This window comes from Megascapheus bottae, chromosome 3, assembly GCF_031878675.1.
Source record: "Megascapheus bottae isolate mThoBot1 chromosome 3, mThoBot2.hap1, whole genome shotgun sequence".
Taxonomy (NCBI): Eukaryota; Metazoa; Chordata; class Mammalia; order Rodentia; family Geomyidae; genus Megascapheus; species Megascapheus bottae.
Window position 1 is genome coordinate 34,291,157 of NC_143511.1, and position 16,913 is coordinate 34,308,069.

Sequence of the window (16,913 nt, forward strand, 5' to 3'; positions counted from 1 at the left end):
TTGTGAAGCCTGGATGAATCCCTTCCTCAGGGTCTCACCCACGCATTCCCCTCTGGACATACTTTCAGCTTCAAATAGAAATGTTTTCAGGGGCTAGGAGCATGGCCTAGTGGTAGAGTGCTTGCCTAGCATGCACAAAACCCTGGGTTCAAATTCTTGGTACCACATACACAGAAAAAGCAAAAAGTGGTACTGCGGCGCAAGGGTAGAGCACTAGCCTTGAGAAAGCTCAAGGTCAGTGCCCAGGCCCTGAGTTCAACCCCAGGACTGGCCAAGAAAGAAAGAAAGAGAAAGAGAAAGGAAGGGAGGGAGGGAAATGTTTTCATCATGCTAGGCATAGACAGATGTTTGAGCATAGGAGTAAAAGCCACAAGCAGCGTGGTGGCTCACATCTGTAATCCTAGCTGCTTGAGACGTGGAGATCAGCATGATTGTGATTTGAGGCCAGTCAGGGCAAAAAGCTATCGAGAATTCAACTCAGCAAAAAATAAATAAATAAATAAATAAATTAAAAAAAAAAAAAAAGCTGGGCTTGGTATTACTTGTTTGTCATCCCAGATATGTGTGAAGCATAAATAGGTGAATTGTAATCTAGGCTGATGGGAAAAACAAGAGAACTTACCTCAAAAATAACCAAAAAGAGGCCGGGAGTTTGGCCTAGTGGTAGAGTGCTTGCCTAGCATGCACAAAGACCCGGGTTCGACTCCTTGGTACCACATACGTAGCAAAAAGCCAGAAGTGGTGCTGTGGTCAAGTGGTAGAGCCCTAGCCTTGAGAAAATCCAGGAACAGTGCTCAGGCCCTGAGCCCAAGTCCAGGACTGGCAAAAAAAAAAAAAAAATAACCAAAATATGAAAGACTGGATGTAGAACACCCAAAAAAGGTTCCAGTAGGTGATAAAGCACTGGCCTGATGCAAGTGCATATCCCTGAGGCTTAAGTACAGTGAAGGCACGATGAAAGGAAGACATGAAAGAGTGGAATAGCTTGGCAGAGGCTCCGCTGTGCCCTCTGAGCTGCTTGGTGTGAAGGTGTTCCTGCCTGGCCTTGGGTGGCTGCTATATAGAAAGAAGGGCTGGTGGCCATGGTTGGCGCTGTTTCCCGGGGCTGTTGGGGGTCCTATTTGCATTCAGCTCCCTGATATTTAACTCACCCTTGTTTCCAGGGTAAACAGGAAGAGAACGACGTGGTGGAGAAGCTGAACCTTTTCCTGGACCTGCTCCAGTCCTACAAAGTGAGTGTCTGCTCCTGTCTGGGCAGAGCTTGGGGGTGAACCCATGACTTAAGGATGTGACCCCAGGGCATAGTGGCCTTGTGGGAAAGCAGTTTTTGAGAGTTGCTGACATTTTCTCTGGGATGCATCTTTCCAGGCCTCCCCTGAGCTGAGAGTAGGGAGGAAAGAGAGAGGAAGAAAGAGAGCGAGAAAAAGGGAGTAGGAAGGAGGGAGAGAGGGGAAGAAAGTGGGGGCGGGGGGAGAGAGCTATCTTTAAGGATCCAGGAACATGGCCCAGGAAAGAGGGACTTCACCTCTTGCTCATGGAGGTTCTGGGAAAGTGGCTGCTGCTAGAGCCATGGGGAAGCTTTGTAAATCTTCCCTACCCTACCCAGGGAACAAGGGCCCAGAGCTTTTGGGGAAAGCTCTAGAAGGAATTACCGCCTTCAGTGGGGTGGCAGCAGGTGGCCTCCAGTATCCTCACTCGAACCCTGTGGCCTGTGTTTCCTACCAGGTCTTTTCTTTTTCGAATATTATTAACCTTTTAGCTTAAACTAATTGTGCGTGCGTGCGTGCGTGCATGAGAGAGTGTGTGTGTGTGTGGCCATTGTAACATTTCCACACAAGGGGACAGTGTATCCTTATCAGCCTCTCCTCCTCATCTCCTTCCTCCTTTCCTTTCTTAAAATACTTCCATCAGGTTTCATTGTTCTCTTTCTCTCTTCTTTTCCTTTTTGTTGGTTGGGGGATTTGAACTCAGGACCGGAGTGCTGTCTCTGATTTCTTTTGCTCAAGGTTAGTACTCTACTACTTTGAGTGGCAGTTCCGCTTCCAGTGTTTCTGATAGTTAATTGGAGATACAAATCTCACAGACTGTTCTCCCAGGCTGGCTTTGAACTGTGATCCTCAGTTCTAAGATTCCTAAAGAGCTAGGATTATAGGTGTGAGCCACCACAGAAACTATCCAGCTAGTGTTTTTCCCCCCTCTGATTCTAGCTTTTTAAAAATTCTCAAGTAGTTGTATAGTTTAGTTTTACACAATAATGTACAGTAGTTACTAGGACTTTAAGGAGAGACTTTTCTTTATTGTCAGGGTAATGTATAGAGGGGTTACAGTTACATTTGTCAGGTAGTAGGTACATTTCTTCTCACACATTGATAACCTCATGTTTTTGTCCATTTCCCACACCCAAGGAGAGACTTCTACTACTTTTTTTTTTTGGCCAGCCCTGGGCCTTGAACTTATGGCCTAAGCACTGTTCTTGGGCTTTCTCAAGGCTAGAGCTCTACCACTTGAGCCACAGCACCACTTCTGGCTTTTTTCCATGTATGTGGTACAGAGGAATTGAACCTGGTCTTTGTGCATACTAGGGAAGCACTCTACCACTAGGCCAAAGTCCCAGCCCCCCCCCACCCCTGCTTTTTTTTTGTTGGTCATGGACTTGAACTCTGGGCCTGAGTGCTGTCCCTGAGCTCTTCAGCTCAAGGCTAGCATTCTATCACTTGAGCCACAGCACCACTTTTGGTTTTCTGATGGTTAATTGGAGATAGGAGTCTCATGGACTTTTGTGCCCAGGCTGGCTTGAACTTCGATCCTCAGATCTCAGCCTCCTGAGTAGCTAGGAATACAGTTGTGAGCCACTACTACCACTTTTTGTCTGTTATCCATTATTTTTTATTATTAATATACATTAGTTGTATACTCTCTCAATCACTGTTCCTTTTCTTTCACCCTTTTTTGGGGGGAGGTGGGGGTCATGTGGGACTGTCTCTGAGCTCTTTTCCTCTAGGCTAGTGCTCAAACACTTTGAGCCACAGCTCCACTTCTGGGAGTAGTTAATTGGAGATCAGTCTCATGGAGACTGTTCTGCCTGAGCTGACTTCAAACCATGATCCTCAGATCTCAGCCTCCTAAGTAGCCTGGATTACGGGAAGAGCTACTGGTGCCCAGCTTCTGCTTACTACTTCTTAAAACAATTTCAATAGGTTTTATTGCTCTATTTCACCCATATGGATAAACTACTTCAACCATCTTCATCCTCAGTTACCTTTCTCTTTAACCTCCTGCTCCTGTGTGTGTGTGGGGGGGTAACTTGCTTTACTTTCCTATTATCATTATTTTTTGTTAGTATGTTACACTGAGGGTTTGAACCCGGGGCCTGCTCTTGCGTGGTGGGCACTCTTCTACTGGAGTCATACCTCCAGCTCTAGCCCAGCCCAGAGCATGTCTTCATGGTTGTGTCTTCCTCTTGGGCCACCTTTTCTTTCCATCTGTAGAATTGGGCAGCATTGGCAGGCTGAGGTGTCCTGGGGCCCTGGACTCTACATTCCCTCTGCTAATCTGAGTGAGAGTTTGTGGGGCTTGGGTCTAGTAGGTGTCCCTGCAGGACTTTTCCTCAATGATGACAAGTGGGTGTGGAGGAAAAGCCAGGCTCCTCTGGAAAGGCTGTCAGATGTGGGGTGCGGAGTCTACAGCGCACACTGAGGCTGAGGGCCCGCCTTCCCACAGGACCTGTGTGAGCGGCACGAGAAGGGCGTGCTGCACAAGCACCAGCGTGCCCTGCATAAGTATGGCCTGATGAAGAAGCAGATGATGAGCGCCGCACATGGCCGTGAACCTGAGACCGTAGAGCAGCTGGAGTCCCGCATTGTCGAGGTAGATGGGCAGGGCGGTGGTCCAGGGGGCAGGCATCAGAGCCCTCCAGTGTCCCCGCTGTGCTGATGAACTGGGTAGGCTGTATTCACTGAGGCTGAAGCTCTGGCATTTCCCTTCAGCCCTTTCCACAATGGGCCCAGGGTAGACAGTGCTTGGCTTCTGTATTCCCCCTTCCTCTTGCCCTCCCCATCCAGTGTGGGTGGGCTGCGCCTGCCTGTGCATTGAGCCTCTGACCTTGTAGCAGGAGAACGTGATTCAGACCATGGAGCTACGGAACTACTTCTCTCTCTACTGCCTGCACCAGGAGACACAGCTGGTCCATGTCTACCTGCCCCTCACCTCCCACATCCTCGGGGCCTTCGTGAACTCTCAGATCCAGGGCCACAAAGAGGTGGGTGCTCCCAGTCCCCACCAGAAGTTACTAAGACAGTTAGTTGAGTTGGGGTGAATATGGATCTTAAAACACATTTTGTGCCAGGTGCTGGTGGCTCATTCCTGTAATCCTAACTAGGATCATGATTGGAAGCCAAGCCAGGCAGAAAAGTCCATGAGACTAGTATCGCCAACCCACAAGCAAAAAAGCCAGAAGTGAAGGTGTGGCTCAAGTGGTAGAGTACCAGTACTGGGCAGAATAAACTAAGGCCAAGCGCAGGCACAAAGCAATCCACCTTTCCTGTTTGTGTGTTTAGGTGGCTTAGTCTTGTAAGTGGCCACAATGGTAATGAAGTTGTCCAGGCCAGACCAGACAGGAACAGCCCACCTTCCAGAGGAATCCAGAGAAGTCCAAAGGAAAAGTATAGAGTCTCTGAACCTTGTGTCTGAGTAGCTGTGAATTCCATCAAGTGGCCCAGACTACTTGATAGGCAGCTCTGTGGTCCTATGGCAGTCTTGTCCCTGGCTTGTTCACTTAACAAAGTGAATGTTGCTGGCTTTTAGCTTGCTGGACCAGAGGCCAGTGCTGCAAAGCTGTGAGAGAGTATTGGAAAGGACCTGAAACTGTTTTTCTATTTTCAGTATAGGGATTTATACCCTGAGCCACACTCCCACCACTTTTTGCTTTACTTTCAAATAGGATTTGATTTTTGGCCTACCTTCCTCCTACCTCGATTTCCTACATAGCTGAGATTATAGGCATGAGCTACAACAATTGGCCTCTTGACAGTAATGTTAAAATATCAGGTCAAGCAGACTTGTGGTTGGGCCTGCAGGGAGCAAAGAGCCATCTATGGCCTCTGGAGGCTAGGCCACCCGAAGGGAAGGGGCCAAGCTGCTCTATCCTCACTTGCAGAGGTTCTGTGGTTGTGGAGGTGGGATGGGATATGTCTGACTACCTACCAGAGAATGAGGCTGCCTGTTCATCTCCTTTCCTCCTGCAGATGAGCAAGGTGTGGAATGATCTGAAGCCGAAGCTCAGCTGCCTCTTCGCTGGACCTCATGGCACCCTGACGCCACCCCGGTCCCCACAGGAGGATGGCATGTGTCCCCACTAGTGCTCCGGGCCTGCAGAGCTCCCTGTGGCCTCACTAAATCCTCTTTGCAAATACTGTGGCCTGGCTGAGTCCCTTCAGATAGCAGCTGGGCCTCTTTGGGACCAAAGCAGAGGATCTCCTGCCTGCCTGACCACTGAGTCCCATGGCCCTCTCGGTGGTCTTCATTCCTCCACCTGGCAGGAGGCTTGCTGGCCCCGTGGTGAGAAGCAAGATGCTTCTGGGATGGACTTGGGTCATTGCCACACAGTAGATAGCACCTGGGGCTGCGTAGAGGGGTCCTTGGGTCCTAGAATGGTGCAGAGGGCTAGACTGAAGGGTCAGCCAGAAGGGGAGAAAGGGTAGTGCCCTCAGGTGAGGAGGTGGCAGTCTCAGGGTTAGGTCTGGCTGTGGGCCAGGGCCTGCAGACACTTTGGGCATAGGGATGCTGCTGTGGTACTAAAGGCCATTGTCACTGTGGTGAATGGGTTACACTGCCATAAGCACCGCTGGGCTCAACTGACCTTTAGACCATTTCTTCCTTTTGGGCAGCTGCACTCCTCTTCCTGGCCTCCCTCCTTCCTGCTTTCAGCTCCAGGGGCCAGGGTGGCTTTGTGGGTACCACCTAGCTTCATTGGCCCAGGAGAGGTGTGGAGACTTAGCCAGGCAGGAGCAGCAGAAAGCCCTCAGAGGCTGTGGGACTCCATTTTCTCCCTGAATGGCAAAGGGCCAAGGAGGCCTCCTTGCTTCCTGCAGTGGATGGGCTGTAGTGCAGGGTCCAACCTCTGTGTCACAGGGCTGCCTGCTCCAGTGACTTCTCTCATGGAAGACAGTTCTCAGTCATTGTGGGGAACTATGCCACTCCCAGTGCTGTTCCTCTACATGGCAACAGTTGAGCTGCAGGGCCTGACCATATCTGTGCCAAAGGCTGCAGCAATGCTGAGACCCCTGAGGGCCAGGGGCCGAGGCAAGGCTATTTGTCTGCCAGCCTTTCTCTGGGACCAGAGGTGGGGGAGCTGTGGGTAAGACCCAGGGTCAGTAGCTACAAGATCATACTCCTAATGCCCCCTCCCCCCAGGTTTTGTGGTCTGGGGGCTGGGGGTGGGGGGAGGGAAGGGCAAGGAAGCCACCTCAGCCCACCCTCCCATCCCCAGGCACTCTAGAGAAGGTCTAAGGAATTTCGGGCAGCAGAGCCCATGGTCATTTCTGGCCCCAGGCTTGCTCCTGGCTGGGTGACTGGGCTGCCTACACTCTTCTTGGCTATCTTGCTGCCATGCTCTGGCTGCACACCAGAGTGTGGATTTCACAAGAACCCTCTTGTTCAGGGCAAGGTGGCTAAGTGAGAGTTCAGCTACAGCTCTGGCTGGATCTGAGGGCCGGGGGAGTGCGGGCCTGCCCTGCTCTCTCCAGCAAGCTGCTATGGGAAAGATGGAGACCCTGAGCTGTTGGAGGCCTTTCTCAGGCATTGTGGAAGCCAGCTCTATGTATGAAGCACTTTATGGGCTGCAGAAACCAGTTACTACTACACCCAATAAACTGGAAGTGTTTACAAATGATTCTCACTTTGTAGTTTATGCGTGAACCTTGGCGAACAGTGGACACAGCTCTTAGTTTTCTTCCTGCTTCTTGGTGGTCCTAATTAGGAAGTAAATGGCCCTTGAGCTCTCAGGAGAGGCCTGTCACATGCCACATGCCAGGTTTGGCCTTTGGTTTTTCTGTTTCCCCACTGGGAAAGGGCAGGAACCACAAAGTGGGGTGACAGTAAGAGGACAATAAGTCATGTGGCAGGAACTCCTTTACCCTGTCCCTCTAACCTTTGTCCAGTGTTTGTATTGACAGCAATGTTGGTACATGGCAGGCAGCTTCCTGGGGACAGGATAGGGCACACTGTGAAGGCCCTCCCTGTATCCAGTCCCCTCTGAGCATTCATGAGGCTGGCTTTGCATGCCAGCAGCACATGAATAGACCATCTGTGGCCAAGGCGCCCTCTCCTGGCCACCAGTAGGCCCCGCACTAGATTTGGTCCACCTCACGTAGCGAATAGTCCAGGATGGTGTCCTGGTCCTGGAACTTGAAGTAGCCGCAGAACTTCTTCCTCTGGAGCAAGAGCGGGAACCAGTAGCTGTCATCAGGCCACATGTCATGGAAGGGGATCTGGTCCTGGTGGAACCACTGAGGGCGCATTTCTATATCAAGGGGTGATAGGGAAGAGCCCCGATGGTCACCCGGACCCAGCAATTACTGGGTGGTTTGGGGGGAGGGGCCCTATCTAACCACATATGTGACCCTCACTTTGTAGAGCAGGAAATGGGCTAGAACTGTGGGCTGTGCTTGGTGACAGCCCACAGAGCCTCTGAGCTTGCTGGGGAAGGAAGAGGGCCCAGGGCCCACACCTTTGTCCTGCCAGGCAAGCAAGGATGGGTGGTGGGGGCCCAGAGTTTGGACTAGTGTTAGAGTGCTTGCCTAGCACGCACGAAGACCTGAGTTTGATTCTTAGGTACCACATACATAGAAAAAAGCCAGAAGTGGTGTTGTGGCTCAAGTTGTAGAGCTCTAGCCTTGAGAAAGCCCAAGGACAGTGCTCAGGGCCTGAGTTCGAGGCCCAGGACTGGCAAAACAAACAAACAAACTGGGTGATGAATCTCCCCTACTGTGGCGGGGAGCCTCAAGACTCACCATCACTCTCCATAGGTGTCCCCTGTACGCTGTCTGTATAGAAGATGTGCACGTCCATTAGCTCAGGGGCCCCCACAAACTCGAACACGATATGCCCCACTTTGTATAACACCTCTGCTGTCAGACCGCTCTCTTCTTGCAGCTCTCTGTGGGGAGATGGACATAGGAAGAGGCACTGGGAATGCATGCACCTGCCCACAGGAGCCCGATGGCAGGATGTGGCTGTATACCCCAGGAGAACATCATGCAGAGGTGGATCCTGACCAGGCCCATCTTGGGAATGAGGTTGAACTTAAAAGAATTCAGAAGCTGGTGGCTCACACTCTAATCCTAGCTACTCAGGAGGATCAGGTTATCCTGGGCAAAAACCATACCTTAACTATGTTGAAGATGAACTATATGACTTGTGAGTGGAGATGGGAGGGGAAAACTGGGAGAGAGCAAGGGAAGGGGTGATATTATCCAAAAATATACTCAAGCCTGTAATCCTAGCTACTTGGGAGGTTGATATCTGAGGATCAAGGTTCAAAGCCAGCCCTGGCACAAAAGGACCCGAGACTCCTATTTCCAATTAAACTCTAGAAAATGGGAAGTGGGGCTTGGCTTAATGGTAGGGCAGTAGCCTTGAGCTGAAGAGCTAAGGGACAACGCCCACACCCAGGGGTAGGGAGATAAGGGGTAGCCTTGAGCTGAAGAGCTCAGGGTCAGTGCCCAGGCTGAGTTCAAGCCCCATGACCCACAAAAAACAAAAAAAAACAAACTAAACTAAAGGGCTGGGAATACAAGGTCCTGAGTTCCACTACCAGTAAAACATACCTATCCTTAGCTACGTGCAGATGGTTCAGACCTCTAATGCTAACTACGTAGGAGGCTGAGATCCGAGGACAGATGTTCGAAGCCAGCCTTGGAGAAAAATCCACCCCAAACCCAAACCATACCCAAGTGCCCACTGATAAGGAGAAGACACTCAACTTGGCCTCCTTAGGGCAAAACTAAACCCAGACATCTGCAAAGCCACTGCTACTGGGAAAAGGATGCATTGTTCAGCTCCCCCTGGTGGGACTTTGGTATAACGACTTAGAAACGTGTTTAGCTGCATCTTGGGGTCCCAGGCCTAGGGAATGGTTCTATAATCCTAGCTACTTGGAAACAGACTGTGGTTCAAGGAAGCCAGCCAGCATGTACAAAGAGATACTGAAACCTTTGTGGTGGTTCATGCCTGCAATCATAATTACATGAGAGGCATAGTAGTAGAATCTCAGTCTAAGGCCATCTCCAAGCATTCTATCTGAAAATAACTGAAGCAAAAAAAGGGCTGGAGATATGGCTTAAGTGCTAAAGTGCCTGCCTGGTGTCTCTGAACCTGGATTCAAACCCCCAGTATTGGGGTATCCTGATTCTAGCTAGGTGCATATGCTCTACTGTAGGATAGTTTTTTTTTTTAATTAAAGGCTAAAATACTGAACTGAGGATGTAGCTCAACTACAGCACCTGCTGTGATTTCAAACCCCAATACTACCAAAAAAGAAAAAAAAAATCAAAAGCCACTGGGCTGCAACATCTCAGCATCCCTCCTCTCCAGGAGTCTCATCTCTGTATTGGTTTTCATTCTTTCCAGCGAAGAACTCAACTTATGAGGCCAGCTTTCATCAGATTCTGAACAACCAGTATGCATAGCATTGCATGCCACTGGGAAAGCTGAAGTAAGAGGATTGTAAATTTGAGATCCTGTCTCAAAACAATCAACCACAATAATAAACATCATAAACAGGGATAACGTCTGTGCAGGATTGAGCACCACTTGTACCAGTAACCTCATTTATCCTCAGGAACCTGTGAGGAGAGGCCATTGGGAGGGCTGCATTAGCTTGAGAAATCTACTCAACCTCTTCTGGCCTTCATTCCTTATCAAGAAAAGTTGTGTGATGGATTAAGTAGAGCTGTGGGGATGAAAGTTTTGAGACAAAGGGTTGTGTGTGTAATTATCATTTACCCTGAAAATTAAAAACTAGTGACTGGTAAGCCCTGGGGTTAGATGTAAAGCCACGATGACTGTCCAGTGGTGTCCTAAAGGTTTCCCACCAACAGTCAGGCAGATCACAGGCCAGCACTTCCTTGTTGTTTTCAACACAGTAATAAGACCCATGGCCCTGTTATCACCATCCCACTTAGGTGAAGATGGGGAGCTCATGGGATAGGTATATTCTTTGGGCCACACAGCTCCCAGGAGTACAGCTCTAAGTCTTCCCTGGCTGGCTGTGTAAGCAGAGCCCCTGCTTCCTCACCTTCTGGCCCCATCCTCGATGGTCTCTCCTTCTTGCACTTTCCCCCCAAAGCCATTCCAGCGGCCCATGCCGAAGCCCCGCTTCTTCATGCCCAGAAGAACCCGCTGAGGCTGAAGCACCAGCACTAAGGTGTAGAGCCTGGAGGTGCGCATGCCTCTGCGGGCAGCTCAGTCTTGACTTGGCAGGTCTGAGGTGAGTGACGCACGACTCTCCTGGTGAGCAGTGGCCAGGTTGAGGAGAAACACGCTCTGCAAGGCAGAGAGAAGTGGGGTGGTGGGTCCTCGGAGGACACCTGAGACTTCCCTGCCTCCAGAGTAAATGAATCTTAGTCTTGCTATAGTCCAGCCCGATTCCTTCTGCTTCAGAGTCATAAGTGCTAGGGCTATAGGCATGCACATTACTGTCTAGCTTACTTTTTTTTTTTTTTAAATGCTGGGGATTGAACCTGCGGCCTTGCATGTGTTAAGCAAGAACTGCGCTACCCTCTACACCGATACACTGACTTGAACAAACAAATGATCTAAGGTGAAAACAGGCCTGCCCTCAGCAGCCACTTTGCTATCTATGAATTCCACGAAGGGGGCTCTTCTTGCTCCTGCGTGGGCCCCACGTCCCCATGCCCGCAGATTCCCTGGACATAAGTGCGGTCTAACCAATGGCTGTAGGACAGGCCTGGGTCCTGACCTGTCTTCCATTAGCTGGGTTTTCCCAGGTTCCCTGGGATCTAGCCTCCACCTCTGCAGTAGCAGACCTGCGTTCCAGGGGATGCGGGGCTCTCGGCGATCCTCCCCCAGCGACAGGAGTTCGTATCCCACCTACTCTGCTCTTACTGCCGCCGTGGGTGCGGGGCGCCAGGGCCAGAGTTTGCACACGCGCAGATCAGTACCTGCCGACTGCGCCTCCCACCTCCCAGGTCCTGCTTCACCCCAGCCCTCCCCGGTATCCCTCTAGCTGCTCCGGTCTCCCGGGTGTCCCGGCCACGCCGCCTCTCCCCGCCTCGGTACCCACGCGCCGCTTCCGGGGCTAGGGCGGGCTTTTACCGGAAGTGAGTCTTGGACTTCCGGAGGCGGACGCGGGACGAGGGCGACCTCAATGGCGGGGTAAGCGGCGGGAGTGTGAGATCCCCAAGATCTGCATCTGGAAAGGGGACGCTGCTGTCTCCCGTCCAGAGTTTCTGACATGAAGCCGAATGAGTGATGGGTTCCGGCCCCTCCACCAGGGCAAGGCCTGGGGAGAGAGGCCAGCGAGCGGGGTCGCTGGAAGAGAGGAAGGAGAGGAGGTTGCAAGTAGAGGACGATTGTCCTAAAGAACTGAGGATTGTGCGACTAGACTCCAAGGCAGGGGATGGTGTAGAGACGGCAGGGATCCAGATCTATGGTAGTTTGTGGGAAAATATTCACTTTGTTGTGTTTGGTATCTCCATTGCTCATCCTTTTCTCCCACCATTGCAGGTTTTCCTGTAGCCTCAGGGGACACCAGGGGAGTTCTTCTCAGCTGAGTTTTACAGTGTTCAGTCTTGTTGGTGCTGCCAACAGAACTGGGTTGACATCAGTAAAACAACTGTCACTGAGCTTTGAGTTTCTTGCAGCCTGCTGTAACAAAGGATCAGACATTTCTTACATTCTAGAGGCTGGAAGTTTGATGGGTTCCTTCTGAGGTCCCTTTTTAAATTGATTCATTATTTTTAATTTTTGTGGTCCTGGGGTTTGAGTTCAGGGCTATGCTTATTTAATTGGCACTCTCCCTCTTTCAATCATGTCTCTAGACCTGCTTTTTGTTGGTTATTTTGGAGATGGAGTGCTACAGACTTTACTTCCTTCGCCTCATACTGTGATCCTCTTGTCTCAGGTTGCTTGTAACTAGTGGTGAACCACCAGTGTCTGTGTGTGTGTGTGTGTGTGTGTTGAGCATTGAGCTGGAGATCCTCCTGTCTCAGCTTTCCCCCTGCTGAGGTTACAAGTGTTGCCATCACATCTGGCTCCCTTATCTTTGTGTCTTCACATAGTCATCTTTCTGTGTGTTTTCTCTGTCCTAATCTCATTAGAGCCCCGCTTAGATAGGACTGGGGCCATAATTTTACTTATCTCCTTCAAAAGAATAAGTTCACATTCTGAGTTCCTGGAAAATATGAACATGAGGGTGGGGGCAGAATTCAGCTCCTGACACTTTTCTCTGGCTGTGCAGTATCGTCAAGTCCCCTCTGGTGTCAGGTCTTGGTGCCCCAACTCTAACAATGAGTTAGTTGAACCAAGGGCTCCCCCTCTGTGCTGCTGCTCTTTGTGATGTCATCCAGCTTACTCCTTTCTCCTGGCAGGTACCGGAAGCTAATGTGTGCACCCTTTCGGTATCAGACGTTCCACACTGCTCCACATTCCTACAAGGGCCGGACGGGCACTGAGCACCTGTGGCTCATGCGCCACTTGAAGGACCCATTTGTGAAGGCTGCAAAGGTGGAGAGCTACCGCTGCCGGAGTGCTTTCAAGCTTCTGGAGATGAACAAGAGACATGAGCTCCTGCGGCCTGGCCTCCGGGTGCTGGACTGTGGGGCAGCTCCTGGGGCCTGGAGCCAGGTGGCAGTTCAGAGAGTCAATGCCACAGGCACAGGTGGGGGTCTTCATTGCTACCTACTGCGTGCCTCAGGGAACACCAGCCAGCTGTCATCTGCAGTGGACACAGCCCCTTTATGCAGGCCTATACCTTGCAGTTGATAGTAATGTTTACAAAAAAATAGTTGTATTCAAAGTGAAAGACAAAGTAGAAAGATACAATGAAAAGGAAAAGACTGGCCATGACTCAAGTGGTAGCCCATCCATCTAGCAAACTCAAGGTCTTGAGTTCACCCTAGTGTTAATGAAAAAAAGAAAGGCTCAGGTCTAGGTGAAAAAGTCTAGTACTAGACTTTTTTTTTTCCTTCTGAAGAAAAGCTGGACTCTTTGCCTTGAATCTAAGAGAGGACGGGAAGCCTAAAGTGGGTAGATTGTGTCTGTGGCAAATAAGATGGTTGGTTAAGCAATACCACATCCTAAACATAACCAGTGAAAAACAGGGCTGCGAAGTCGGTGCTGTAATCCTAGCTACACAAGAGGCTGAGATCTGAGGATAGTGGTTTGAAGCCAGCCCAGGCAGCAAAATCTTTGACACTCTTATCTCTGATTAACCACCAAAAAGCCAGAAGTGGAGCTATGGTTCAAGCTGTAGAATATTAGCCCTGAGCAAAAAAGCTAAGGAACAGTGAGGGCTTAAACTCAGGACCCAGGCACTAAGGCTGGTGTGAGTGTGCGCATGTAGTGTGCACACACAAACAGGGCTGGGTAGACGCTTAGTGGTAGAGTGTAGCAAGCCAAGCGGGAGGCCCTAACTTCAGACCCTAGTACCACCTCTCAAACCCTCCCTCCCTCCCACCCCCAAATGAACCTTGGGTAATGAGGTGACGGGAGAATGGGAACCAGCAGTCTTAGCTGTGGCCCTGACTTGGCCTGCCACTCAGTATAGTGGGACAGCCACTTCCTTCTGGGTTTCAGTCACCAGGACTGTGTAGGAAGGACAGCTCCTCTATCTGTGTCTAGCTGGTAGGAAAAGGTCTTATGTCCATGTTCATTTCACTCTGTGGCCTTGTCTCTCTGAGAAGACACAGGGCAAGTGACGCATTTGCTGGTTTTTCAATAGATCCCAGGTCCCCAGTTGGCTTCGTGCTTGGGGTGGATCTTCTCCACATCCTTCCCCTGGAAGGAGCAACCTTCCTGTGTCCTGCTGATGTGACTGATCCAAGGACTCTTCAGAGAATCCTAGAGCAGCTTCCTGGCAGGAGTGCAGATGTGATTCTGAGTGACATGGCACCCAATGCCACTGGGATCCGGGCCCTGGATCATGACAAGCTCATCAGCCTGTGCTTTACTCTTCTGGACATGGCTGCAGACATTCTGTCACCAGGGGGAACAATGCTTTGTAAAACCTGGGCTGGAAGTCAAAGCCAGAAGCTTCAGAAGAGACTGGCCATAGAGTTCCAGAACACAAAGATTTTGAAGCCTGAAGCGAGCAGGAAAGAATCGGCAGAGGTGTACTTCTTAGCCACACAGTACCATAGGAAGATGAGTCCTGTGAAGCAATGAGATGTCTTCTGCTCTTCTTGGGAAGGGTACTGGATTCTGAGCATCTTGAATGTAGCCAAAGGATTTTCCTAATGTGTGGCTGGGATCTGAACCCTGCTGAGGACTAGCAGGAATGTGGGGCTTAAACTCTGGGCCTGGATGATATCTCTGTGCTCTTCAGCTTAAGGCTATCACCCTACCCCTGGAGCTACAAACCCACTTCCCATTTTCTAGTGATTAATTGGAGATAAGAGTCTCTTGGTCCTTTATGTCAGGGCTAATTTTCAACCTCAATCCTCAGATCTCAGCCTCCAGAGTAGCTAGGATCATAGGCCACTGTGTCTGGCTCCTTTTCCTGTTTTTAAACCAAAAGGATGACAAAGAGCCTATAATTACAGCTGCTCAGGAGGCTGAGATCTGAGGATTCTAGTTCACAGTTAGCCTGAGCAGGAAAATCTGAGCAAAAAGCTGGAAATAGAGCTGTGGCTCAAGTGGTAATGCACAAGCCTTGAGAAAAAGGCTAAGGGACAGCATCCAAGCCCTGAGTTCTAGCCCCAGTACTGGCACAAAACAAGAACACACACACACACACACACACACACACACACACACACACACACACACACACACACACACGGGCCATTAATGCAGCCTTCTATGTCATGCTTAATCTTTTTGCTTTTGATAAAGAGCTTCATTATGGCCATTTCAGCTTCTTGAGTGCTGGGCTTATATATATGTCCTCCATGCCCAGCTCATGTCAACATTTTTGAATAGAAAGTTTATCATTAGAAAGATGGAGAATGAATGATGTGAAGGAACAGATAGAGGAGGGGAAGCTAGAAATTGGTTTGATGGACTAGTTATCGTTCAGTAGGCAAGGCTTGTCTCGCACATGCAAAGCCCTGTGTTCTGTCACCAGGACTACGAAACTGAAGAAACCCCAAACCTGAATTTTCCAAGGCAGAGATGGATACACCTAGATCCTTCACGGACTTTTCTGAGCACATAGACTTGGCAGATTTCAGAAAAGCAGGTGTTCCTCTTCAGTTCTGGTAACAGTAGAGCTTTTCACAAAAGAAAACCCTGAAATTTCCATCTAGGGATTAATATCCATGTCTCTGCATAATTTGGAAAAACATCCACTTTCCAAGCAGTGAGAGCTCCCAGAGCAATTAGAGGAGGCATTTGGTAGGAATTTATGCATGGCGTGGGTGTGCTTCAGCTCTTAATGGAAGTATATATTGTAATACTCCGGGCTCCAAAGATCATAAAGGTAATTGCCAAAGCAAGCAGCCATGTGCTGTGTTCATTCATCTTTCACTGCTCTATGAACTCCATGCAGCTTTATGAAAGAACTACATAATGGTATTTGATAATCCTACACAGTAAGTAGCCCTCTCCCTCACCAGGGCCCTAGTGGTTTGGGGGGGGGGGTCCCAGAATTGGGCCCCTCTGGGCATATGTCCCACTGGGCATATGTTTTCATTTATGGTTCATTTTTGGTTAACTCCAAACGACTTCCTGACCTTCCCCCAACTACCAAAAAAACCCCCCAAAATCTCTGTTCAATTTCTGGCCCATTAACTTGGAAAACGGAGATCAGAGACAGCACCTGCCTGGCTGGGAGACCGTACCTCAGAGCTGGGCTTATTTTCACTCCTGCAAGGACCATAACTCCGAGGGTGCCCAGACGGCGCTGGAGAGGTGGCTCGGAAGTCTCTTTTTCCAGTGGGCTCAGAGAAAAGTGATTCACTCTATTCAATAAAACATCACAGCCGCAGGAACGGCTAAGATTATCATGGGGTTGGAGAGGTGGCTCAGGTGGTGGGGCGCCTGACAATGAGCACGAAGCGTCGGATAACGAGCTCGAGTCCAGATCTCACGGAAAAAACAAGGCATTTCCAGTAGGTGTGTGGACAGGGGGCCGGTGTGTGCGGGGCTATTTCACACCTTACGGTGCAAGACAGCCCCTAGGCGGAGCGGGAGCAGAGGTGAGGAGGCCTGCAGGGAAGACCCACGGGGGACGGGGCGGGGGGGGGCTGGCGGCCGAATCCACGCGGCTTTCCTCCGGAGCCCTTACCGCGCCAGGCTGTGGGTGCCTCGAGGGACTTCCAGGCTGTAAACTTCCGCGCTCGCGTAATCGGTTCTTTACGGCCGACTTCCAGTAAGTCTCGCGAGAACGCAGACGTGAATCTCGCGATAGGTGGGCGCGGGCGGTGCGGAGGGAGATCTGAGCTGCGGCGGCAAGCCGAGCGTAGCGCTGAGAAGCCGGCTGCTGAGGTGAGCGAAGGCGGGTCGAGATCGCCGTCGAGGGCGCATGCCAGGGTCCGGCCGGGGCCAGGCCCGCGCCTGGCCGCGAGCCACCCCGCCGGGGTCGAGCACAGGTGCCGCCGCCTTCTGCGGACTCTGCACTGTGGGAGCCGCGGGCTGCGCGCACTTGGCGCCTCTGAGACCGGGGACGCAGCCTCGCCCGGGGCTGCCTCGAGAGCCCCGCCGGCCCGGCCGTCCGCCCTGGTCGGCCTCCTCCA

The 16,913-nt window shown here is 50.8% G+C and overlaps 4 protein-coding genes across 7 annotated transcripts in view; 3 read left to right on the plus strand and 1 right to left on the minus strand.

The window, feature by feature from the left end:
- Positions 1–6,886, plus strand: part of Snx8 (sorting nexin 8) — a 47,324-nt gene extending 40,438 nt beyond the window's left edge. For all 3 annotated transcript variants that reach the window (XM_090329853.1, XM_090329854.1, XM_090329852.1), the window contains exons 8-11: positions 1,164–1,232; positions 3,721–3,867; positions 4,109–4,258; positions 5,244–6,886. In XM_090329853.1, coding sequence (XP_090185979.1) covers positions 1,164–1,232; positions 3,721–3,867; positions 4,109–4,258; positions 5,244–5,357 — 480 coding nt within the window. In that variant the 3' untranslated portion in view covers positions 5,358–6,886. The remainder of the gene's footprint in view (positions 1–1,163; positions 1,233–3,720; positions 3,868–4,108; positions 4,259–5,243) is intronic.
- Positions 6,887–7,083: 197 nt separating this feature from the next.
- On the minus strand, positions 7,084–10,536 carry Nudt1 (nudix hydrolase 1). The gene is made up of 3 exons (XM_090329855.1): positions 10,295–10,536; positions 8,010–8,155; positions 7,084–7,519 (listed from the first exon to the last, which is right to left on the minus strand). Exons 1-3 carry the CDS (start codon positions 10,444–10,446, stop codon positions 7,347–7,349), a joined length of 471 nt encoding a protein of 156 aa, XP_090185981.1. The 5' UTR covers positions 10,447–10,536; the 3' UTR covers positions 7,084–7,346.
- A 784-nt stretch (positions 10,537–11,320) lies between these two features.
- Mrm2 (mitochondrial rRNA methyltransferase 2) lies at positions 11,321–14,517 on the plus strand. 2 transcript variants are annotated; one of them, XM_090329858.1, is made up of 3 exons: positions 11,321–11,394; positions 12,609–12,898; positions 13,961–14,517. In XM_090329858.1, exons 1-3 carry the CDS (start codon positions 11,387–11,389, stop codon positions 14,401–14,403), a joined length of 741 nt encoding a protein of 246 aa, XP_090185984.1. In that variant the 5' UTR covers positions 11,321–11,386; the 3' UTR covers positions 14,404–14,517. The 2 variants fall into 2 exon arrangements, with proteins under 2 accessions (XP_090185984.1, XP_090185985.1); XM_090329859.1 differs by lacking the exon at positions 11,321–11,394 and adding an exon at positions 11,407–11,671.
- A 2,097-nt stretch (positions 14,518–16,614) lies between these two features.
- Mad1l1 (mitotic arrest deficient 1 like 1) overlaps positions 16,615–16,913 on the plus strand; it is a 312,487-nt gene continuing 312,188 nt past the window's right edge. The window contains exon 1 of the mRNA XM_090329856.1: positions 16,615–16,665. The gene's annotated coding sequence lies outside the window, so the exon portion shown is untranslated. The remainder of the gene's footprint in view (positions 16,666–16,913) is intronic.

Bases quoted from the DNA above. Each gene is read 5' to 3' on its own strand.
- Nudt1 (XM_090329855.1), bottom strand. From the start codon at position 10,446: ATGCGCACCTCCAGGCTCTACACCTTAGTGCTGGTGCTTCAGCCTCAG. The intron at 8,156-10,294 runs GTGAGGAAGCAG...ATCTCCCCACAG, and splicing joins ATCGAGGATGGGGCCAGAAG to AGAGCTGCAAGAAGAGAGCG. The intron at 7,520-8,009 runs GTGAGTCTTGAG...CCCTTGATATAG, and splicing joins GACACCTATGGAGAGTGATG to AAATGCGCCCTCAGTGGTTC.
- Mrm2 (XM_090329858.1), top strand. The intron at 12,899-13,960 runs GTGGGGGTCTTC...GTTTTTCAATAG, and splicing joins AGTCAATGCCACAGGCACAG to ATCCCAGGTCCCCAGTTGGC.